Consider the following 25283-nt stretch of genomic DNA (forward strand, 5'->3'; position numbering starts at 1 on the left):
TAGTTCTTTGTTCTACTGTTACTGCCCGCAGGAATCTCAGTGTAGTATATGGTAGACGTTCCTGATAGTAAATTTACTTCGAACTTCGAACAACCACCGGAACATGTTAAGTGATTTTGGGCTTAAATTCTTACTCTCTTTCTTCTCAGAATATCCACATAATTTAGTCATCAGTCCCCAGTTTATTTCTGATGCTTTGTCCCGGGATTTACTTTATTTCACCTTGCCGAAGTTCCGGCAGCGGGGATGGTCTGTCCGGAGGAGAACAGCGGACGGAACGATTTCCGGCTGTCAGCGTCGCCCTCACCGGTCTGAGGGATCGGCGGCTCTGTACCGAGAGGGAATGTAGTCGGGAAGAGACACGAAACACCGCACCTCAGTCGTCGGTGTTCGGGTGGAGTTCAGGCTGAGGAACGGAGTGGTCAAGTCACAAAACTCTTCCGGCTCGGTAAATGGCGAAGATACAACGTTCTCCTGACCGACGTCCCGCCCCACCCAACTCGCTCACCACACGGTTACTCTATGTCCCGGCATCTGCATTCTCCTGACTTTCCACACCCCATTCCGACTTACTTGCAGCTCAGTCGTAGTTCCGAATATTCCCCCGCCTGAAGTAACTCACTACCCTGACGCACTCGGCTCCCTGCTCTTGGTCCCTCAGGACCACCTGATCTCATTTATTGGTAGATTTCCCTTTGAACCTTACTGAACAGCAACAGGTTGAAAAATGTTGAAAGAGTTAATATCGAGAGAGGCAGAGGATGATTTTACTGTTTAACTGTTTTAATATTTGACGGGTACTTGGATGCTGATGAAGCTTTGACAGCAATGAATCTCTGCGGTGTGATTTCCGCATCACAACCCACTGCCTGTGGCTCCCAGTGCAAGGAGAGGGTATTCAGTTGGGGTAATCTACGAGGATCTCTCTTTTCAGTATTGGCTCTGCTAGAGGGACATCAATTGCAGGGAGGTAAGAGAAGGTCTTGAATCTCTGGAATTTGTTGCCACTGAGAGCTGTGGAGGACAGAATATTATCTGTATCTAAGGCAAAAATTTATAGGTTCCTGTTTTGTAAGAGAGCTGATAGTTACAAGGAGAAGGCAGGGAGAAAATCAGAGATTTTCTGAATAGCAGAGGAGATTTGATGGTTAAAATTGCCAGATACGCCATGACTTGGAATGGCAACTGCTCTGCCTAAGACCACAAGAAAAAAATCCAGAGAATTCAGAACCAGTTTTATTATCATTGCCTTGTATCATTTGTTGTTCTACAGCAGCAGTATAGAGTAAAAACATAAAATTACTATCAATTGATGGTAGCGTAGTGGTTAGCGTGTTGCTAATACAGACTTGACCGGCTGAATGGCCTAATTCTGCTCCTGCGTTTTATGGTCTTAAAACTTGGGGCATCAGAGTTTGCAATTCAGTTCTAGCGCCTTCTGGAGGAGGTTGTATGTCCTCCCCCGAACACATGGGTTTCCTCCCACGTTACAAAGACATACCGGTTAGTAGGTTAATTGGTCATTGTAAATTGTCTCATGGTTAAGCTAGAGTTAAATTGGTGGGTTCCTGGTTGGTGGGCCAGAAGGGCCTGTTCTGCACTGTATCCCTAAATCAAACCTATAGATAGATGGACTATAAATAACTAGTGCCAAAGAAAGGAATGATGAGGTCGTGTCACGGGTTCATGGAAATCTGATGGTGCAGGGGAAGAAGCTGCTGCTAAATAAGTTGATGCCATAGTTCAGCACGTCACAGAAACCAGCCTCCCTTCATGGACGCTATCTAATCTTCTCACTGCCTCGGTAAAGTGACCAGGATAATTAAAAACCTCACCCACCCCAGACATTCTCTTTTCTCACCTCTCCCACTGGGCAGGGGATGCAAAAGCCAGTACTGCTACTTCCAGGCCCACAGATTAATGTTGGATCTGTCAGCAGCAGCATCCATTACCAGGGACCCCCACCACCCAGGCCATGCTCTCCTTGCTGCTGCCATCAGGTAGGAAGTACAGGAGCCTCAGGACCCACACTACCAGGTTCAAGAACAGTTACTACCCCTCAACTATCAGGCTCTTGAACCAGAGGGGATAACTTCACTTGCCCCATCATTGAAATGTTCCTACAACCTGTAGACTCACTTTCAAGGATTCTTCATCTCACGTTCTTAAGATTTAGTTCTTACTTATTTATTATTATTCTTTCTTTCTTTATGTATTAGCACAGTCTGTTGTCTTTTGCACACAGGTTGAACAGCCAGTTGGTGCGGTCTTCCATTGATTCTATTACGGATTTATTGAGAATGCCCACGAGATGATGAATCTCCAGGCTGTATTTGGTGATATACTGTTGCACTTTGATATAAATTTACTTTGAACTTTGTTAATTCTGTTACAGGCTCTCGGTCATCGAAAGGATGGAGCAGCACCTTGATCTCAGTGGTGCTTCCAGCTGCAGAGCAGACAATGTACTAGAGAGTCCGAGGAGAGTGCGGCACGCCAACACGGGCAGGCACTGCTCTTCACGCCAGAACACGGGAGATGGATGCACACGTTGCCTGTCTGTGTTCCCAAGACATTACGATCAGAGGTTTCCTGACTACAGGCAGCCTGTCGAGATCGGCTGCTTCTCACTAGACTGTCACCGGCAGCTCTTTAACGATGACAGACAGCTGAAGTACTGTCGGGTGCCGTCCCACAAGCAGCCGAACTTCAACCTGCGAGACGGCTTCAAAGACAGGTTTATAAAAAGGAATGAGGACATTAAGGAGAAACTGGATCACATCCTGAGGTGGATTTTACTCAACAGGCATAAATTCCCCACAGTGACTAGAGATAACAGCTCCCCAGCTGGGAAAAAGTAAGTTCAAAGAGTGATTATGTGCATTACTCCAACTTTCTGCATTTCCTTCTGCCTCTTCACTATTGAAAGATGCTGGAATTTAAACATTAAGTTGTAGCCCTTATTTGTCACATGTCCATTGAAACACACAGTGAAATACATCGTTTGCATCAACAACCAGCACAGTCCGAGGATGTGCTGGGGGCAGCCCGCAAGTGTCACCATGCTCCCGGTGCCAACGTAGCAAACTAACCGATTCGTCTTTGGGATGTGGGAGGAAACCAGAGCATCTGAGGAAACCCACACAGTCACGGGAAGAACGTACAAACTCCTGCCAGACAGTGGCAGGAATGACAGCCGCTGCTGTAGAGCGACTGTGCAGATCGTGGGGATGCTGTGCCTCCTTTACTGCAACGCCGGGAATTTCTTTCTTTTTTGCATTACTTACTAAATTTCATTTATATATATTTCTTATTGTAACATCATTTTTTTTATTGTTATGCATTGTTTTCTACTGCTGCTGCAAAACAACAAATTTCACAATATATGCCGGTGATATTAAACCTGATTCTGAGTTAATGAAAGTTCACAGAGAAAAAAAGGTGATTGGACAAACATATGTAAAGGAAGCTAAAACCATTAAAATAGAACAAAATTAACAATCTCAACCCTAATCCAGCAGTGTTCTATGTGATTTGATTGTCAGCATGCTCAAGATGGGCTGAAGGGCCTGCGCCTGAGGTGTATGACTACGATGTAGTGGTTAGCATAACACTGTCCAGCACCAGCGATCACCGATCACAGCTGCAGTCCCATCGCTGTCGGTAAGGAGTCTGTACGTTCTCCCCGTCAGTGTACACACTCCAAAGATGGATGGTTAGGGTTGGTGAGTTGTGAGCGTGCAACACTTGCGGGCTGCCCCAGTGCATTCTCTGACTGTATTGGTCGTTGACACAGACAACACAGTTCACTGTATATTTTGATGCACATAAATCTAATTTGATGCAATAAATCTAATCTACCTTTAGTATTCGGCCCTGTGTTTAACACGCACCCTGCCAGCTCAGCTGCCTTTTTTCCCTTTACAACATCTCCACTGCAGCATTACAAACTAAATGTTTTGTTGGTCAGTATTGGGACGCCACGATAGTGTGATGGTTAACGTGACAGTGTTACAGCTCAGAGTGCAATTCTATCATCGTTCATAACGGAGTCTGGACGCCTCCCGATGGAACGTGTGGTTCCCTCCAGGTGCTTCGGTTTCCTCCCACAGTCCAAAGCAGTACAGGCTAGTAGGCGAATCGGTCATTGTAAATTGTCGTGATTAGGCTGGGGTTAAATCGAGGGTTACTGGGCTGTGCAGCTCAAAGAGCCAGAAGGGTCTGTTCTTCACTGAATCTCAATAAATTAAATAAATATAACTTTTCATAAGTTCTACTGATTTTCTGTCCCTGTAAATCCTTGCAAAAATGAATCTCAAAAGTAGTATATGGTTACATTTACATTCAAAAAAAGTTCAAAATGTTCAAAGGTAAATTTATTATCAAAGTACAACTAGATCACCTTATACTACCGAGGTAAACTTTCCTGCAGGCATTTACAAGAAAATAAAGAAATAGAATAGTATTAATGAAAAACTATACCTAAACAAAAATTGACAAACAACCAACGTGCAAAAGAAGACAAATCATGCAAATAATCTAAAAAGTAAATAAATAATATCAAGAACACGAGTTGTAGAGTCCTTCAAAGTGAGTTCAGTGATGGGGTGAATGAAGTTATCCACACTGGTTCAAGAGCCTGATGGTTGAGGGGTAATAACTGTTCCTGAGCCTGGTGGTGAGGGACCTGAGGCTCTTGGCCTGATGATACTCGTGAGAAGAGAGCGTGGCCTGGGTGGTCAGGGTCCTTCATGATGGGTGTTGCTTTGCCTGTGACAGTGTTCTTTGTAGATGAGTTCAGTGATGGGGAGGGATGTACTTTGCCTGTGATGGATGTACTTTGATAAAAATATTCAATTTTGACCTTAAATGTTTCCTCCTCCATACATCTATATCTGCCGGCTGGGCTGGTGGCGTAGTGGCATCAGCACTGAACTTTGGACCGAAGGCTCCCGAGTTCGAATCCATTCGGCTCCAAAAAACCTGGAGAGGGATGGGCTCTGCCAGGTTTCAGATGCCCGAGACATGTTGTACGATGAGCTATCACCAAAAAGATCGGTGCAAAATGCTTGTCATGACAGTACCCCGATGACTCCACCAGGGGTTAAGGAGTTAACCTGTATCTGCCTGTCTGTGTGTGTATGTTTATTTTACAACACGGTAACAGGCCCCTCCGGCCCAATGAGCCCCATTACATCCATGTGACCAATTAACCTACTGGTCCCTGTATCTTTGGGAACTGGAGCACCTGGTGGAACCCCACATAGTCACAGGGAGGACATATGAAGTCCTTGCGTACAGTGCCGGGGGTCGAACCCGGGTCGAAGCCTTACATGCCGTTCAGTTTGCACTTGCTAGTACAATTGTCTCTTTTTTTTTGCAGTCAGCTGCACACGGACTTTATCACGTGGAGAGGACATCTGACAAAAATTCTCACCACGCCTTATGAGAACAGAGAGGGCTGGTTGATGGCCGTGACACTGTTTAACGGAACATATTACATGAGCGAGGTGGAGACTGAGGAGGCGAGGCGCCAGAGAGAGCAGCGGACTGAACAGCAAGAGGAGCTGATGTACGGAGGGTACAAGTTTGAGCAGTACTTGTGTGCAGGTAGGAGACTGATCCAAAACTACCAGGCCTCATGTCGGACTAGGTTTTAGGTTAATGCATTTGATCTGATGAAACCAGTTAAGAAAATTTTGACTAGTAACAAGAATAGTGAAAGGTCACGGCCCGAAACGTCGACTGTATTTTCCCCTCCACGGATGCTGCCTGACTTGCGGAGTTCCTCCAGCACGTTGTGTGTTTTGCTCTGGATTTCCAGTATCTGCAGAATCTCTTGTGCTATTGACTAGTAAGGTAACTGTTAGAATGTTTGTGTCACAGATCCTGGTTCAGTCCTGATCACCACCACTGTTTTTGTGTAGTTTGTGTGGCTGTCTCCGATTTCTCCAGTTTCCTCCCACATCCTGAAGGGTTGGCCCACGGTAAATCAGAATCAGATTTATGATTACTGAACCTCTATGTTGTGAAATCTGTTGTTTTGCAACAACAGTACAATGCAAAGTCACAAATAAACCGTACCAAAGAAGAAAAACAAGGCAGTGTGGAAGGGTTTGTACACCATTCAGAAATCTAATGGCAGAAAGAAAAAAGCTGTTCCTGAATCATTGAGTGTGGGTCTTCAGGCTCCTGTCCCTCCCTCCTGACGGTGGGAATGAGCAGAGGATGGTGTGGGGCCTTGGCGAGGGAGAGTGTTTACTGGAAGTTAGAGAAATTATTGTTCATGCCATCAGATTGGAGACTACCAAGATAGAATATGAAGTGCTTTTCCTCTAAGTGTTTATAGCCCAGTGGACGTGAAACAGAATAGAATAGAACTTTATAGTCATTGCTCGAGACAATGAGATTAAGGTGCTACTTCAGTCTGTGCAAAACAGATCTCTGCAAAGCATGCAGTGTGGCTTAATTTTTAAAAAAAACTCCCATATTTACATGCAACAAGTGACTTTGATGGCCCATAATGCTCAAAGACCATTGGCAAGCTGGGGTGTAGCATTATTCAGCTGCACAACAGCCCTCTGGGAGAAACCATTTTTCTGTCTTACTGTCTTGGCTAAACCTGAGCACCAGTATCTCGACCTGGGAGTGGGGGTTAGTACATGATGAGCCACTGTTTCCAAGCCGACTGCTGCAACATGCACCTATGATGGTTGAGATCTTCAGTGGCCGGATAGCTGACAATATGCACACTGATGTCACGCATTGATCAAACTGACCCCGCGCAGATGATAACCCAAACCTCCCGGAAACGCATCCGGGCAGCGAAACCCTGGGAAACGAGGATAGGGAGATGGAAGTTTGCATTTCACTCTGTTTCATAGAACATTGCAGGCCTTTCGGCCCACGACGATGTGCCTGTTATCGTGTGAACCAAGTCTCTGGAGAGACACTGAAGCAAGTGCATTTAGAAGCCTTTAGTCTAGCAAAATCAGTATATACAGGCATCATGTTCGAAATACTCTTGGAAAAAGAGCCCTACTTGTACATGACATTTTTATATGCTGAAGATCCAAGGTAACAGGACGATTCTATAGTTACGATGCATCTACAATGCTTCCTTTGAACTACATATAGTTTTCACACACATCCACCTTCTCACCCACATTGAACATTAATCCCATTGTCTCTCGCTGCATTTATGTATATGCAGACATCTCAGGTGATCTGCAGCTCCAGGAAGGCCATTGTTCTGAGCTGCTTTCTCACATTCAAATCTGAAGACTGGTTGCTGATGAAATTAATATTTGTTATATATTTAACCCCAGAATACGCCACAGTGCCAACCCTTTGACCTACTCTAAGATCAACCTGGCCTTTCAAATCCTACATCGCCCTCCATTTTTCTTTCATCCACATGCCGATCTAAGAGTTTCTTAAATATCCCTTTTGTATCTGTCTCTGTCACCACCCCTGGCAGGGCGTTCCATGTAACCATCCTCTTTCTGTAAAAGATCCACCTGACTTCCACCTTATTTACTTTCTTCTAATCTTAAACCTTAAAATGATGCCCCCTTGTGTTCAGCCATTTCTGCCCTGGGGAAATGTATCTGGGTGTCTACTCGATCTGTGCCTCTTATCTTCTTGTACACCTCTATCATGTCACCTCTCATCCTCCTCCTCTCCAGAGAGAAAAGCCCCAGTTCGCTCAGCCTGTACTCAAAAGACATGCTCTCCATGGCAGCATAAACATTTCATTAACACTTTAATCTAATCTAATCTAACCTCTTCTTTCAGATAATCCAGACGGGAGTCCGAATCCAGCCGGAGTGGTTAACACCAACGAAGCATACTGTATCGTGGTCCGGACACGACTGAACAGTCACTCCCTCGTGTTCTCTGGTGAGGTGGATTGCAAAGACATCTCCAACCCAAGGTTACAGCCCCCCCAGTGTTACCTGGAGCTGAAGACCAGCAGGGAGATCTACAAAGCAAACCAACAGAGGAACTTCTTTCGGTTGGTAAAGATGAAGATGAAATCGGTTATTTCTAAGTGATCGCCTGTCACTCTGCCAAGCACAACAGCGGAAGGGCGGGTGTGATTTTAGAGTTCTGCAATTTCACAGGGAATTGGGCACTACCAGCCATTCATTACCCATTCCTCCATATCCCTGAATCATTGGGTCATCGGTAAATTAGTTTATTTTGGTTGGTTGAACCAAGGTACTGTGAAAGATTTTGTTCCATGTAACATCGACAGGGATCAATTCATTTCCAACTGTGCATTGAGGTAGTACAAGGGAAAACAACAACAGAAGGCAAACAAAGTGTAACAGTTACAGAGAAACTGCAGTGCAGGCAGACCATAGGATATAGAAGCAGAATTAGGTCATTTGGTCTTCTCTGACATTCCACCATGGATGGTTTATTATCCCTCTCAATCCCATTCTCCTGCTTTCCCTCTGTAACCTTTGATGTCCTGACTAATCAAGAACCTGTCAACCTCCACTTTAAATATGCCCACTGTATTGTGCCGATCCATTAACGTTCTCCAAGATCGATCTAACTCTAACCTTTGACAGTTTTACTAATCAAGTATCTATCAACCTCAGTTTTAATATACCCAATGACTGATTCACCGCCCTTTGGCTAAAGAAATTCCTCCTCATCTCTGTTCTAAATGGGTGTCCCTCTATTCTGAGGCTGTGCTCTCTGATCCTAGATGCTCCCATTATTGAAAATATCCTTTCCACATCCTCTCTATCTATGCATTTAAATATTTGGTAGGTTTCAATGAGATTTGTATTTCCCCCCCCCCCCACCCCAAAACTCCAGCAAGTACTGCAAGTGACTGTTAGAGCAAGGTGGTGTAGCAATGATAGAAGATGATCCACAGATGGAAATCAGAGTATGGAATGCAGAACAGTAAGGAACAGGCACTTTGTCCTCAAAGTCTGTGCAGAGCATGACACCAATTTAAACTAATCCCATCTGCCTGTACGTCCCTATCTCCCTCCATTCCCTGCCTGTACAAATGCCAGTGTAAATACAGTCGGCCCTCCGTATTCATGGGGGTTTGGTTCCAGGACACCCTGCGGATACCAAGTTCTGTGGATGCTCAAGTCCCTTATATAAAATGGCGTAGTATTTGCATGTAACCTACACACATCCTCCCGTATACTTTAAATCATCTCTAGGTTACTTATAATACCTAATACAATATAAATGCTATGTAATTAGTTGTTATACTGTATTGTTTAGGGAATAATGGCAAGAGAAAAAGTCTGTACACGGGCAAACAATGAGTGCTGGAGAGAGAACTTCTTGGTTTGTTTTTAGATCCCGATCTGCGGTTGGTTGAATCCGCGGATACGGAGGGCGGACTGTACCTCCTAAATATGGTGAGACACGAGTACTGCAGATGCTGGAAATCTAGACCAACACACACAATGTGCTGGAGGATCGCTGCAGGTTTGGCAGCCTCTGTAGATGGGAATATACAGCCTGCACCAATGACCCCTTCTCCCACCTTCAACCCTTCTCATCTTTTTGGACAACCCCACCCTGGTCTTCTACCCGCTCTGGGTCTTTTTGTTTCTGACTGCTGATGAGCCATCAACCGTCTTGTCTTTAACACTCCTCTCTCCAATTCGAACTTCACTCCCCCAGTCCTGATGAGGGTCTCAGCCCAAAGTCTCGACTGCTTATTCTCATCTGTCGATGCTGCCTGATCTGCTGAGCTCCTCCAGCATTTTGTGTGTATTGCTCTTAAATATTGCTATCGTGACTGCTGCCACCAGCTCCCCTGACAGCAAGTTCCAGGCACCCAGTGCTGTCCACGTTTGCAGCAAACCCTAGCTCCTACGTCTCCTTTAAACTTACCTCCTCATCTTCAATCTCTGCTGTCTGGTATTTGACATTTTTCTGACTTACTTCAGCCCATCACCCCTACTGGGGCCGAGGCCATCAACAGCAGCTCGCCAGGGTTAGCTCTCCAGGGCCAGTCTTTCACATTATCCCCAGGTGTAGCCCATCTTCAGAGATCCTTCCTCGCCCGGGTATGAGCTCTTTGCAGTTTCTGTAGCTCTGGATTTTCATGGGATGGGGTTACTAGCCCCATGCCCAACCCTCCCTTCTCAGCCGGGGTTCGGACTGTCCATAGTGGAAACATAGAAAACCTACAGCACAACACAGGCCCTTCAGCCCACAAAGCTGTGCCGAACATGTCCTTACTTTAGAAATTACCTAGGGTTACCTATAGCCCTCTATTTTTCTGAGCTCCATGTACCTGTCCAGGAGTCTCTTAAAAGACCCTATTATCCGTCTCCACCACCGCCACCGGCAGCCCATTCCACATACTCACCACTCTCTGCATAAAAAGAAATTACCCTGACATCTTCTCTATACCTACTTCCAAGCACCTTAAAACTGTGCCCTTCCTTGCTAGTTATTCCAGCCCTGGGAAAAAGCCTCTGACTATCCACACTATCAATGTCACTTATCATCTTATACACCTCTATCAGGTCACCTTTCATCCTCTGTCACTCCAAGGAAGAAAGGCCGAGTTCACTCAACCTATTCTCATAAGGCATGCTCCCCAATCCAGGCAACATCCTTGTAAATCTCCTCTGCACCCTTTCTATGGTTTCCACATCCTTCCTGTAGTGAGGTGACCAAAACTGAGCACAGTACTCCCAAGTGGGGTCTGACCAGTGTCCTATTTCATTTCAAAATCTTTTTATTAATTTTTATTGAAGATTAACAAAAAAAAGATACATTGAGTCAATATGTCATTATATACAATAAAGAATTAAACTAGCAAATAACTGATTAACAAAGCTAAGCAATAATAATAAGAGAAAATAAATCGTTAAGGATTTTTTTTGAAAGAAAAAGAAGGGGGAAAAAAAGAACCCCTGCTAACAAAAAACCCCCTACTAACTGAAAAAAAAACAAACAAAAAAAAACCCATTGGGAGCATAACTCCGAAGCTATACATCATACAAGCTTTCGTAGAAAAAAAAACAATCGGCCAACTCAAATCCATTTTTTAAAAAATCGGAAGGAAACCATATTAATTAACTCAAATGAAATGATAGTAGCGGGCGAATGAACCCCACCTTTTCTCAAAATCAAATCGAGGATTGAAAGTTCAACTTCTGATTTTCTCCAAACTAAGACATAGCATCACCTGAGAAAACCATTGTATCAAAGTGGGAGCAGAAACATCTTTCCATTTCAACAAAATCACCCTTCTGGCCAATAATGTAACGAATGCAATTACATGTTGGTCTGATGGAGAAACACCATGATTATATTGAGGGACTATACCAAATAAAACTGTCAATTTATTAGGTTGTAAATTAATTTTTAAAACTTTAGAAATTGTAGAGAAAATAGACTTCCAAAAATGTTTCAGTACTGAACATGACCAAAGCATATGTGTCAATGTGGCTGTCTCGGTTCTACATCTGTCACACTGATTATCAACATTAGAAAACATTTTAGACAGTCTCTCCTTTGTTAAGTAGTAACGATGTACAATTTTAAATTGAATTATAGAGTGATTGGCACAGATCGAAGAATAGCTAAGAGTTAACAGTTAGATTTAACTTCATTATTAGGAGCTTCTTTACCTGTACAACCAGCCAAAATTATTAATTTAAATTCATATCCTGTGATTAAGCAGTCATTACGAATTTGGTTCCAGTTTTGTAACTTTTTTAATCTTAAAATATTTAAACTTTTCAGTTTGATTTATCAAAATTATTTATTTAAATGTTCATTAAGTGATCCTACTTTTTGGAGGAATAAAGGGGTTTATTCCTTCATGGACCTGTTCCAAGATGGCTGATTGATGTCTTTTGAGAAATTAGTAACTAAATACTCTCTCTCGTATTCACATTTCCTGCAATATCTTCAGGTCAGACACTTCTTACAAAAAAACTTAAGTAATTTTCCATATATACAAGATTCTGACCTGTTAGATATTATTTTTTAAATGAATCCTTTCGTGAAGGGTTTTATTGGGAAAATTTATAATTTATTGTTACAACAGCACAATTACCCTTCACTTAAGATTAAGCAAGATTGGGAGAGAGAGCTTAACATGACCCTGATAGCAGAAGATTGGTTGTGGATTTTAAAGTTGGTTAACTCTTCTTTGACCAGTTTCCTATATAGCTGCAACATTACCTCTCGGCTCCTAAACTCAATCCCACGATTGATGAAGGCCAATGCACTGTATGCTTTCTTAACGACAGAGCCAACCTGCACAACAGCTTTGAGTGTCCTATGGACTTGGACGCCAGGATCCTCTGATCCTCCACACTCCCAAGAGCCTTACCATTGATACTATATTCTGCCATCATATTTGACCTACCAAAATGAACCACCTCACGCTTATCTGGGTTGAACTCCATCTGCCACTTCTCAGTCCAGTTTTGCATCCTTTCAATGTCCTGCTGTAACCTCTGACAGCCCTCCACACTATCCACAACACACCCAACCTTTGTGTCATCAGCAAATTTACTAATCCATCTCTCCACTTCTTCATCCAGATCATTTATAAATATCATGAAGAGGAGGGGTCTCAGAACAGATCCCTGAGGCACACCACTGGTGACTGACCTCTGTATGACCCATCTACAACCATTCTTTGCCTTCTGTGGGCAAGCCAGTTCTGGATCCACAAAGCAAAGTCCCCTTGGATCCCATGCCTCCTTACTTTCTCAATAAACCTTGTGGAGTTTGGACATTTTTCACCCTGGGGAAAGGACTTGACTACCTACCGTACTGATGCCTCCTATAGTTTCCCATGCTCCTGGCAGGTCAGCCATCAGCTTCCAACACTCCAGCATAACATTTGCTAATTTATTGTGTCCAATGCTCCCAGTGCAGCCTCCTCTACATTGGCGAGACACGACGTAAATTGGGGGGGGGGCTTTGTCAGGCACTTCCATTACATCCATCAAAAGCAGAATTTCCCAGTGGCTAACCACTCCACTTCCTATCCCCATTCTGGTTCCGACATGTTGGTCCACCGCCTCCTGTCCTGCCAGTGAGGCCGTTCTCAGGGTTGAGAAGCAGCACCACATATTCCATCTGGGTAGCCTCCAGCCTGATGGTATGCTCATCAGTTTCTCCTTCCAGTAATTATTTGTCCCTCCCCCTTCCCTCTTCTGTTATTTCCTACTCTACCTCAGTATTTTTGTTCTCTTTTTGTGTTGCTTATTTAATTTTATACAAATATTTCTTATTGTAATTTTATAATTTCATACATACTGTACTGCTGCTACAAAACAACAAATTTCACTGTGTATTAAACCTGGTTCTGATCCTGATGCTGAGTTCCTCCAACAGTGTGTGTGCATTGCTCTGGATTTCCAGCATCTGCAGAATCTCCTGAGTGGACAAGAGTCGGGAGTTTTGTATTTAAAATCTGGCTGGCAGATGCCTGTGTGGTGTAGAGCTGACAATGAGGGCTGTGTCATCGGGCAGAGGAAAGTAGAACAGAGATATTTTATGTAGAGATCACAATCAGGTTTATCACTGACTCTGGTTCCGGTACCCCCTGCACCTAATAAAGTGGCCACTGAGTGCATGTTGATATTTTGTTGTTTGCAAGCTGTGGCACAGTGCAGTACAGAAAGTGCTTATGTTACCATAAATAGTGTAAACGACATGACACAATTCAACACAAGAATGTGAAGAGAATGAAGGGATATGGAGAATACACAGGGTACAGATGAGGAAATTTAGTATAAATTGGTCCTTCCCCTTCCCTCTTCTTCTATTCCCCACTCTAGCCTCTTGCCCCTTCTCCTCACCTGCCTATCACCTCCCCCTGAGGTGCCTCCTCCTTCTCCTTCTCCCATGGTCCACTCTCCTTCTCCAGCCCTTGACCTTTCCCACCTACCTGGCTTCACCTGTCTCCTTCCAGTTAGCCTCCTTCCCTTCCCCCTACCTTTTTATTCTGGCATCTTCCCCCTTCCCTTTCGGTCTTGGCCGGACAGTTTACTCGTTGCTGTAGATTCTGCCTGGCCTGCAGCATTTTGTGATGTTGAACAGAACAAAGGAAACTGGAGTTGCTGACCATGCTCACCTTGTCTCTGTAGATTTAAACTCCTCAAATGGTGGGCACAGTCTTTCTTGCCAGGAGTCCCTCGGATCATCGCGGGTTTTCGAGATGATAATGGCACAGTGGTCTCGCTTCAGACTTTTGAAACGATGAAGATTCATCAGCTGGTCAAGGTATGCGATCAAAAAAAAGTTTAGATAGTGAAAACCTGAAACAAATATTGGTGGGTCAAGAGTGTCTTTGGAAAGAGGTCAGCCATTTGGGTTGGGTTTGGATTGGTCAGATCGGGTCAGGGTGGGGCTGGAATTGGTCAAATTGGGTCAGGGTGGGGTTGGGATTGGTCAGATTGGGTCAGGGTGGGGCTGGGATTGGTCAGATCAGGTCAGGGTGGTGCTGGGATTGGTCAGATCGGGTCAGGGTGGGGCTGGGATTGGTCAGATTAGGTCAGGGTGGGGCTGGGATTGGTCAGATTGGGTTAGAGTGGGGCTGGGATTGGGTCAGGGTGGGGTTGGGATTGGTCAGATCGGGTCAGGGTGGGGCTGGGATTGGTCAGATCGGGTCAGGGTGGGGCTGGGATTGGTCAGATCGGGTCAGGGTGGTGCTGGGATTGGTCAGATCAGGTCAGGATGGGGCTCAGATTGGTCAGGGTTGGATTGGTCAAGGGATGGGTTGAAGGTGGGTTGGGTTTTGTTTGATCAGGGTGGGGTCAGGTTCTAGCTTTGCATCTAAACATCTGTTTTGAATCAGGTTTGATTCATCTCCCATGGGGTATCAAATTCCAACTGCAATGTATAACGGTAGGATCACTTGGTTGTGCCCCATTGCTACGGTGGAGTTTCCTTGGAGAACTGGATTGATCTTGTTTGACTTCTGGACAAATAATTTTGTTAACGCCAAAGGAGATGAAAGAGTTCCCTCTGCTTCCTTCTCTCACAGAACGAGCAGAACAGCTGGAAGCCTGCAGTCTGCCTCAACTTCTGTGACGCATTCCTGTCCTTTGTGAAGAAGGTGGTGACTCAGGACAACCCCCGGTAAAAATCCTTTACTGTCCTATAGCTGTCTCAGAAGCCTGCATGTGGGGAGGAGCTTCATTCCATTCAGAATCAGAATCAGGTTTAGTATCATCAACTCCCGATGCTGATCAAAGGATTCAGCCCGAATTATCGGCAACTTTTTCATTTCCAGAGATGCTGCCTGACTAGCTGAATTCCTCCAGCATTTGTGTGTGTTACTCTGGATTTCCAGCAGCTCATGCGTTTATGTCCAGAAATCTGTTGTTTTGCAACCGCAGTACAGTACAAAGACTATGAATTACGAGCACTTTCTCCCTGAATCCTGTTGCAAAAGGGGAGATTTTCCAGTGGCCACCCATTTCAATTTGACTCCCCATTCCCATTCTGACGTGTCATTCCATGCCTTCTTTTCTGCCACAATGAGGCCACTATCGTGTTGGAGGGGCAACAACTCGTATTCTGTCTGGGTAGCCACTGACCGGATGGCATGAACATTGATTTCTCCAAATTCCAGCAATACCCCCCCCCCCCCACCCCATTTCAATTCTCTATTCTGGCTCCCCTCTTACCCTTTCTCCTCACCCATGCATCACCTCCTTCTGGTGCCCCTCCTCCTTCCTTTTCTTTCATGGCCCACTCTCCTCCACTATTAGATTTCTTCCTCCCAGCTTCTTACTTCATTTCCTGTTTCCCACCTCTCACCTATTACCTGCCAGCTTGTAACTCCTTCCCCTCCCCCACATTTAAAAAAAATTTTAAATTAGTTTTTCAAAACATTTTACAAATTAAAAAACCCCAAATCCCAATGAGGAACATTAATACAGTGCAAAATTAAGCATACAATGACAATATGCTACAAAGGAAGAGAATTTAACAAAAAAGCACCTAAATTAAAGACAAGTAAACTTAGTATCCTCCCCAAGCTCCACAACCCAAGAAAAAACAACAACTCCAGACCAACCACAACACAATATAGAGAGTATAAATCAGGATAGTCAAACTCCCAGACTGTGAATACACTTAGCAACAGAGGATAATAATGCCTACTACCAGAAAAAAAAAGGGAGCTGAAAGCAAGGGACCGAAAAGAAAAAAACCCTAGTCCAGAGGAAGGTTATGAAAGTACTCGATAAAAGGTCCCCAGACCTTATGGAACTTTAGATCCGAATTAAGAACTGAATAATGAATTTTTTTGAGGTCCAAGCAGGCCATAATGTCGTTAAGCCATTGCGCATGAGTGGGCGGGGCAACATCTCTCCATCTAAGGAGGATCAAGCGTCTAGCCAGGAGAGAGGCAAAGGATAATATTCGGCATTTGGTCGGACCCAGACATAAATCTGTCTCGCCCCAAAAACCGAACAGAGCAATTAAGGGGTTTGGTTCTAGGTGCTGATTCAGAATACACGATAACGTAGTGAAGACATCTTTCCAGAATTTCTCCAAGCTAGGACAGAACTAGTACATATGGATAAGAGAGGCCACGCCCCTCTTGCATTTATCACAGAGCGGACTAATGCTAGGGTAGAATCGAGATAGTTTAGATTTAGACATATGGGCTCTATGAACAATCTTAAACTGTAAAAGGCAATGGCGAGCACAAGGAGAGGTTGAGTTAACCGATTTGAGAACTGAGTCCCAGCTCTCATCGGATAAGGAGATATTTAAATCCTGCTCCCAGGCCATTTTAATTTTATCCACAGGGGCCCGTCGTAAGGCTGCTAGTTTATCTCGGATAATTGATATTAAACCTTTACCTAGTGGATTAATGGAAAGAAATAGGTCCATAGCATTTTTCGCAGGCATTTCAGGAAAGTTAGGAATTAAAGGAGCAGTAAAGTGTCTGATTTGGAGATATCTGAAAAAGTGAGCGTTGGGCAGATTGAACTTAACAGAGAGCTGCTGAAAAGAAGCGAAGCGATTATCAATGAAAAGATCTTCAAAATGTCTAATGCCCTTCCTATACCAAACATGGAATGCTGAATCGTACGTAGTAGGTAAAAAAAGGTGATTATGTGCGACAGGGCTGGAAACGGAAAACCCCTGGAAACCATAGCATTTCCTGAACTGAGCCCATATACGCAAAGTGTGTCTAACAAGAGGATTAGCTATTGATCTGGGCAGACTACTAGGGAGTGCAGAGCCAAGAAGTGCAGAGATAGATAATTCTTTAGTGGAGCTCAACACCATTGCCACCCACTTAGGGCACTCGGGTTGGCCGTGGAAGAAAGACCAAAAGGTAGCACAACGTATATTAGCTGCCCAATAATATAAACGAAAGTTGGGTAAAGCCATGCCACCCTCTTTTTTAGATTTTTGGAGATGGATTTTATTAATTCTAGAGCGCTTATTCTTCCACAGATATGACAAAATAATAGAGTCTAAGGAATCAAAAAAAGATTTAGGAATAAAAATTGGGATAGATTGAAATAAGTATAAAAATTTGGGGAGAACATACATTTTAACAACATTAATACGACCTACCAAAGACATAGATAGAGGTGACCATTGTACCAGACTCTGTTTTATAGTATATGAAAGATTGGCAAAGTTTTCACGAAAGAGATCTTTAAACTTCCTTGTGACTGTAATTCCAAGATAAGTAAATTGATTATGGACTACTTTAAAAGGGAGATCACGAAATGTTAGTTCTTGTGCTTCTTTATTAATTGGGAAAAGTTCACTCTTATGTAAATTAAGTTTATAGCCAGAGATCTGGCTAAACCGGTCAAGAAGTGAAAACATTAGAGGTAAGGATGTAGACGGATTTGAGAGAAAGAGTAATTAGTCATCAGCATAAAGAGAAACTTTATGCTCAACACCCCCTCTCCAAATCCCGGTCAATTCAGGACAGTTTCGAAATGCTATTGCCAGAGGTTCTATAGCCAAATCAAAGAGAAAGGGACTTAAGGGGCATCCCTGACGGGTGCCACGTTTGAGATTAAATACTTGGGATTTCTGAAAATTAGTTAAAACAGAAGCAGTAGGACACAGGTACAGCAACTGGATCCAAGAGATGAAACTTTGACCAAGGTCAAATTTTTCTAAGACTGCAAAAAGGTAGTTCCACTCTATACAATCAAATGCTTTCTCCGCATCGAGGGAAATAACACATTCAGGAATCCCAGTTGGAGGTGAGTATAAGATATTAAATAAACGCCGAATGTTAAAAAAAGGGAGACGGTTTTTAATAAAGCCTGTTTGGTCATCAGAGATAATGGAGGGAATAAGGGTTTCTAATCTATGAGCCAAAACTTTAGCTAAGATCTTTACATCAACATTGAGCAGAGAAATCGGCCTATACGAGGAACACTCTGTTGGGTCTTTACCCTTTTTTAATAGAAGAATAATAGATGCCTCATTGAAAGAGGGTGGCAATTTGCTGTAATTAAACGAGTCAGATAGTACTGAAAGTAACTGAGGAGAAAGAAGTGAAGAGAATGATTTATAAAATTCTACAGGGAACCCATCAGGTCCAGGAGATTTCCCTGAGGACAGTGCAGAAATTGCAAAAGATATTTCTTCTGATGATATAGGCGCATTGAGTTTGGCTTTAAAATCAGATGAAAGTGAAGGGATATTCAGATTCTGTAAAAATTGATCAACAGAGATATTGTCATTCAAAGATTCAGAGGAATAAAGCCGAGAATAAAAAATTTTAAATGCGTCATTAATTTCTAAATGATCCAATGTAAAGTCTCCGTTCTCCTTCCGGATCTTTGTAATATGTTGTTTGACTTTGGAACACCTCAGCTGATTGGCTAGGAATTTACCAGACTTATCCCCATGAATGTAAAAGCGACTCTTGCTTTCGAGAAGTTGGCGTTCGACAGGTTGAGTAGACAGAAGGTTAAATTTGGTTTGGAGTTCAACGCGCTTCTTGTATAATTCAGGGTTCTTAGTTTGAGCATATATTTGATCCAATTCTTTAATCTGGTTAATGAGGTCTAATCGATCTGCACAGGATCTTCTGTTGAGATTTGCTGTGTAAGAGATTATTTGACCCCTCAGATATGCTTTCATGGCATCCCAGACAATCTGGGATGGCACTTCAGGTGATGTATTAGTGTTAAAATAAAAGGTTATCTGATCCTTAATAAATTTTTTAAAATCATCATCCGATAATAAAGTTGAATCAAACCGCCAGTGTTTATTCCTCTGAGAGAGACCAGGAAAGTTCAGAGAGAGAGTAATTGGGGCATGGTCAGAAATCAGTATACTCTGATAGTCACAAGAGTGGGCAAATGGGATAAGTTGGTTATTGAGTAAGAAATAGTCAATTCTAGTGAAGGTATGGTGAACATGTGAGAAAAAAGAATAATCTCTCTCAGTAGGATGAAGGAAACGCTATATATCAGAGATACCAAAATTAGAGAGAACGATTGGATAGCTAAGGCAGATTTAGTAGGTGATCTAGTAACAGAGGACGATCGATCCAGATTAGGATCCAACCAACAGTTAAAGTCACCACCCAGTATAAGAGAGTATAAGTTTAAGTCTGGTAATGAAAAAAACCGTTCAAAAAAGTTAACATCATCAAAGCTGGGGGCATACAGGTTTGCTAGTGCAACTTTAGTGTTATATAGTTTACCAGAAACAATAATAAAACGGTCATTTGTATCAGATATTTTATTATGGAGTTCAAAAGGAATATTTGAGTTAATGGAGACTCCCCAAGCTTTAGCGGCAAAGGATGAATGAAAATGCCGACCCGCCCACTTTGACAGAAGCTGGGAGTTATCAAAACAACAAATATGAGTTTCTTGAAGGAAAGCAATGTCAGCTTTGAGTTGTTTGATATGTGAGAATACCTTCCTCCTTTTAACAGGGTGATTCAATCCCTTTACATTCCAGCTCACGAATTTAAGTGCACTAGCCATTATCAATTACTAATGCATAAAAGGCAGCAGGCATATAAAAAGTCAAGCAGTACAATAGCAGTCTGGGAGCAGAGATGTAAACTTAGATTCGTAAAATCAAAACATATACATGTCCTGAGCAATAAAGAAAAACAATAAATACAGTGAGTGATGTTGGAACTGGAAAACAAACCCCATCCACACAACCCAAAACTAGACGGCTACCAAAACAAGTAGCTAGCTCTACTAAAAAAATTAACCCAAATACAACTTCCAGATCCGTGTCATTAACAGCAGTTCCGTATAAATACTATAGCAAATAGTAACTAGTTTATGCACTAGAAAACATAACTACAGATTAGAACATCTTCTGCAGAAATATAAAACTTAATACAGAGAAAATCGGAAGAAAACCAAAACTAACCTACCCGCGAAAAGGGGAAAAATAAATCAGCAATTAAACTGTGAACCAACAAACAGGGAGGCCTTCACTAAAGACTTCAGGCCTCCAAAACAAGTTAGAGTCAGTTGTAGAACTCTGTAGATAAAGTTATACAAGAATAAAATAGATTACACAAGTACTATTTAAACGTCCATAGGGAAACATTAAGCACAGAATGTCTATTTAAAAAAGACACACCAAATCTAGGGAGAGATTGTCAACAGCCCTTAGAGTTTCAATGAATAATGTCTGAGTGATTCAAGTAAAGTCTGAGTCCAGAAAAAGTAATTTTACTACGAGAAGTACTTATCCACCATTTTAGGAGGTCCGATCGGGTTCCGAAGATGACTGGATAGCCGGAAGACTTGCCACAAATGCTTCAGCTTCCTTCACTGATTTAAACCACTTGTATTTTCCAGTATTAAGCTTGATTCGTAGATCGGCAGGAGTGCAAAGAGAGGGTTTAAAACCACAATCAAAAAGCACTTTCATTGTGCCTTTAAACTCAGCGCGCATCTTTAAGGTCTGGGGTGCAAAATCTTCCACAAAGTGAATGATTGTATCCTGGAAAGTAAAAGAACCTCTGCGACGTGCCTCCACAATCAGACTATGTTTTACCTGGTATTGATGGAAGCACAAGAATACTGGTCGCGGGCGGGAGCCCAGAATTCCGGGGGGAACGTAGACCCTGTGTGCCCATTTGAGCTCAGGCGGGTTTGGAAGCAAAACTTTCCCGAATATCTCACAGAGAAACTTGGCGAAAAACTTCACGGTTGATCCCTGTTCGGTGGCCTCTGGCAATTCAAGAATTCGGAGATTGCAGCGTCTGCTGCGATTTTCGAGATCCACCATTTTGGAAAGGAGTTCGTTACATTTTTCCTCTAAGCTGGAACAGAGAGTCTCCAAGTATCGAACACGACTTTCTAAATCTTCAGAAGTCGAATCGATGCGAGATAAGTGTTCAGCATGTTTGTCCACTCTATCGTTGATCCGATCCAGTTTAGCCTCCAACTGTTTGAAAGCGGTTTTGAATTCCTTTAAAATTTCATCTCGGAGCTGTACGAGCGCAGCCAGGGTCTCAGCCGAGAGAGCCGTAGCTTCCTTTCTCCCGGATTTAGAACTCTTGCTAGACATTGTAAGTTAGATATGTTCACAGGCAAGTAAGAAATACCGAAAAAATTCCTAACTAAGGTTTAAAAAATTGAGACATTTAGTGCAAAGATAGCGACAGTAACAGAACAAAAGTTCGGAGCAGCTAAGCAATCGCCATCTTACCGGAAGTCCCCCTCCCCCACATTTTTACTGTTCTCCTCCAGCCCTGATGAAGGGTTTCAGCTCAAAACGTCGACTGTTTATTCCTCTCCATAGATGCTGCCTGACTTGTTGAGTTCCTCCAGCACTTTGTGTGTGTTGATCAAAATTTCCTTGCAGAGTCTCACCTGCCCGAAGCGAATGAAGGCACCAGTAACTCATCTTTTGCCCCTTCTCCTGTCAGTAGAAGCAATTCTGCCAGGTTTAGTAGCTAAGCCACAGTGAAGGCCAGGAGCTGGACTTGGTTGTCAGAGGCTATTTGAGACACACACCATTGAGAGCATTTAGTAGGTAGTGGAAGCTTGTCCTCATTACCACCCCCGGCTATAATAACCTTAACGAACCAGTCAATACATTGATTCAATTCATGAACCTAATGTTAAGTGGTCTATGCCAAACATTGTTAAAAAATAATCTGCAAACATTGACCCGAATCTGTTCAAACCTCAATGTCCATGATAGAATGTGGAATCAAATCCTTTTAAATTTGTGGTCCAGTTGAGACAGACTTTCAGTGAACCAGTGATGGCTTCTGAGTACACACAGAGGGGAGGAAACTGGGACTAACTAGCATTCTAACTAATTAACTAGTATTACTTTGAGTCAGAAAGTCATAGCAGTAGTGCGATCACTCGAGTCGAGTACAATGTTCCCCTCAGAGGTTGTCTATTGGTGGGTCCTCAGACGACTGTAGAGGCCGATCCAGGATCCACACATTCTGGTGCCGTGTGGGCAAGAATAAGTGGTGACTGTGGTTACTGGTTACTCAGTCTTTCCTTTCACAGCTGCTGCTTATTCTTTGCGTCACACCGGAGGCCGTTCTCATGTCACGCAGCTCCCTCTTGAACAGATTTCCTCCAGGTGTTTCTATTGAGTGCAATGTCTTCCCAGTTTTTACATGTAACGTTGACTTTCTTCAGGCTGATTTTGATATCATCTTTGAAACGTTTCTTCTGCCCACCATGGACACTCCTCAATTCTGAGGCTGTGTCCTCTGGTCATAGACTCTCCAACCGTAGGAAACATCCTCTCCACATCCACTCTATCGAGGCCTTTCACCATTCAATAGGTTTCAATGAGGTCACCCCTCGTTCTTCTAAATTCCAGTGAATACAGGCCCAGAGCCATGAAATGTTCTTCATGTGACAAGCCATTCAATCCTGGAATCATTTTCATGAACCTCCTTTGAACCCTCTCCAGTTTCAGCACATCCTTTCTAAGATAAGGAGCCCAAACCTGCTCACAGTACTCCAAGTGAGGCCTCATCAGTCTCAACATTACATCCGTGCTTTTATATTCTAGTCTTCTTGAAATGAATACTAACATTGCATTTGCCTTCCTCACCAGAGACTCAATCTGTCAATTAACCTTCAGGAAATCCTGCACAAGGATTCCCGAGTCCCTTTGGACCTTAGTTTTTGTATTTTTTCTCGATTTAGAAAATAGTCAAGATTTCATTTCTTCTACCAAAGTGCGTGACCATACACTTCCTGACACTGTATTCCATCTGCCACTTCTTTGCCCATTCTCCTAATCTGTCTAAATCCTTCTATAGACTCCTAATCTTCTATAGTCTAATGGTGGGGAGGGCTTTTCCTGTGATGGACTGTATCCACCACTTTCTGCAGACTTTTCTGTCCCTGGGCATTGGTGTTTCCACACCAGGCCTTGATGCAACCCATCCGGATCCTCTCCACTGTGCATTGAAGATGTTTGTCCAAGTTTTAGGTGACATGCTAAATCTATGCTAATGTCTAAGAAAGTAAAAGTGCTGTTGTGCCTTTGTAATAGTATTTACATTCTATGTGCAGGATAACATTTTTTATCACCTTTCTTTTCCTTAGGATGGTGGCACTGTTCTCCTGGGCGCCCGGCGAAGATATTTCATATTCGGTCCACTCAGATGGTTCATACACCTTCCTCCCTGACTGGTATATGGAAAGTGAAATTGGACGCATAGACCCCTTGTGCACTGTTGGTGAGAAAGCCCCAACATCTGAGCCCCAATGTTGACAGGAAATTAGGGATGGTTTAATACCATAGTTTAATGTAACCAATCTGTCAAACATCTTTGTAACAATTGCCAGGGCAGCATTGCAAACCTGTTCTGTGTCTGTGTGTTGTGCATAGTTTGGAGATGGCATGGACTGCGCAGGCACCTCTAAGCCAACAGCCAACTCGATCTCCCTTCTCCCCTCTGCTTTTAAACCTGCAGGAATGCAGTGCTGCACTTGGCATCTTCAGAACATCTCCCTATCGGTCACATCCAGTGGCCTGAATGGCAAGTGTCACTTCGGGCAGAGCAAATGCACATGAGGCGTGGAACTGGACTTCTGGAATTCCTTGTAGTCTACAAGTGTCATCTCCAATTAACTGGACTCAGAGCACGCACACACACACACACTTACTCCTCAATTGTACTTTATTTTACTCGTGTATAAGCAGAACAGCATGGCCCCTGTCAGCACACTGCTCTGGAACAGGACAGAAAATTGCTATTTTTATACAGAATTGATTTATCTGTTATGTATATGGACCATTCAGTAAACTGTATCTGTTTGAATTCCTTCTTTGAAAGAACAATCACTATTCACAGTAGAGGTGGTAATATAAATTACAAGCTGACAACCAGTGTTACTTTCATGTTAGTAAAGCAACTGTCTCTTAGTTGTTGCAAGTGTTTCACGTCCTTCCATTATTCTTATCTCGTCTGTCTCCGGCACCCTCTATTATGTCAAGGAGATCTGTGTTCTTTAAAGAACTATCTAGAAGCCTCACTTGTCTGGGTTGATTACACACTGTTGCAGTCATCCTCACTGTCGTCTGCAGTGAGCAGGGATGGTTCTGGAGGCCGCACTTGTCTGGGTTGATTACACACTGCCCCAGGCTATTCTTGCCTGGACATTGTCTTTAACCTTTGCCTTACTGCAACTCCCCCACAAGACAATAAGACAGTGGAACATAGGGGCATCATGATAGGATAGCGGTTAGCGCATTGGCTTCGCAGTGCCAGCGAACACTGATTGGGGTTTGATTCCTGCCGCTCTCTATAAGGAGTTCATACGTTCTCCCCATGGCCGCGTGGATTTCCTCCGGGTGCTCTGGTTTCCTCCCACATTTCAAAGATGTAGTTAGTCAAAGGTTAGTGAGTTGTGGGTATGTTGTGTTGGCACCAGAAGAGTGGCGGGACTTGCAGGCATATTCAAAGTATTCTGGGTGTTGGCATGGGATAACACATCTCACTGTATGTTTCAGTGTACATTGATAAATAAAGCTTATGCTTTGAATTAGACCATTCAGCTCATAATGTCTGCTCTGCCATTGGATAATGGCTGATTTATTACCTCTCTCCACCCCATTCTCCTACCTTCTGCCAGTAACCTTTGATGGCCTGACTAATTAATGATGCCCATGGTAGCGTAGCGTTAAGTGCCTCACTATTACAGCTCGGAGCATTACAGAGCTTTTAATTCAATTCCGGTGCCGTTCTGTAAGGATATTCTGTACATCCTCCCACGGAATGTGTGGGTTTTCCCCAGGTCCCCCAGTTTAAATTTGCACCGGGTAGGTTAATTGTTCGT

The 25283-nt window shown here is 43.3% G+C and overlaps 1 protein-coding gene across 1 annotated transcript; it reads left to right on the top strand.

Annotated features, from left to right (window-relative positions):
• The first annotated feature begins 236 nt into the window (after positions 1–236).
• Positions 237–24994, top strand: dxo (decapping exoribonuclease). The gene is made up of 7 exons (XM_073060116.1): positions 237–448; positions 2396–2857; positions 5384–5610; positions 7798–8017; positions 14118–14253; positions 15017–15111; positions 23547–24994. Exons 2-7 carry the CDS (start codon positions 2415–2417, stop codon positions 23713–23715), a joined length of 1290 nt encoding a protein of 429 aa, XP_072916217.1. The 5' UTR covers positions 237–448; positions 2396–2414; the 3' UTR covers positions 23716–24994.
• Positions 24995–25283: the final 289 nt, after the last annotated feature.

This window comes from Hemitrygon akajei, chromosome 11 (assembly GCF_048418815.1).
Source record: "Hemitrygon akajei chromosome 11, sHemAka1.3, whole genome shotgun sequence".
NCBI lineage: Eukaryota > Metazoa > Chordata > Chondrichthyes > Myliobatiformes > Dasyatidae > Hemitrygon > Hemitrygon akajei.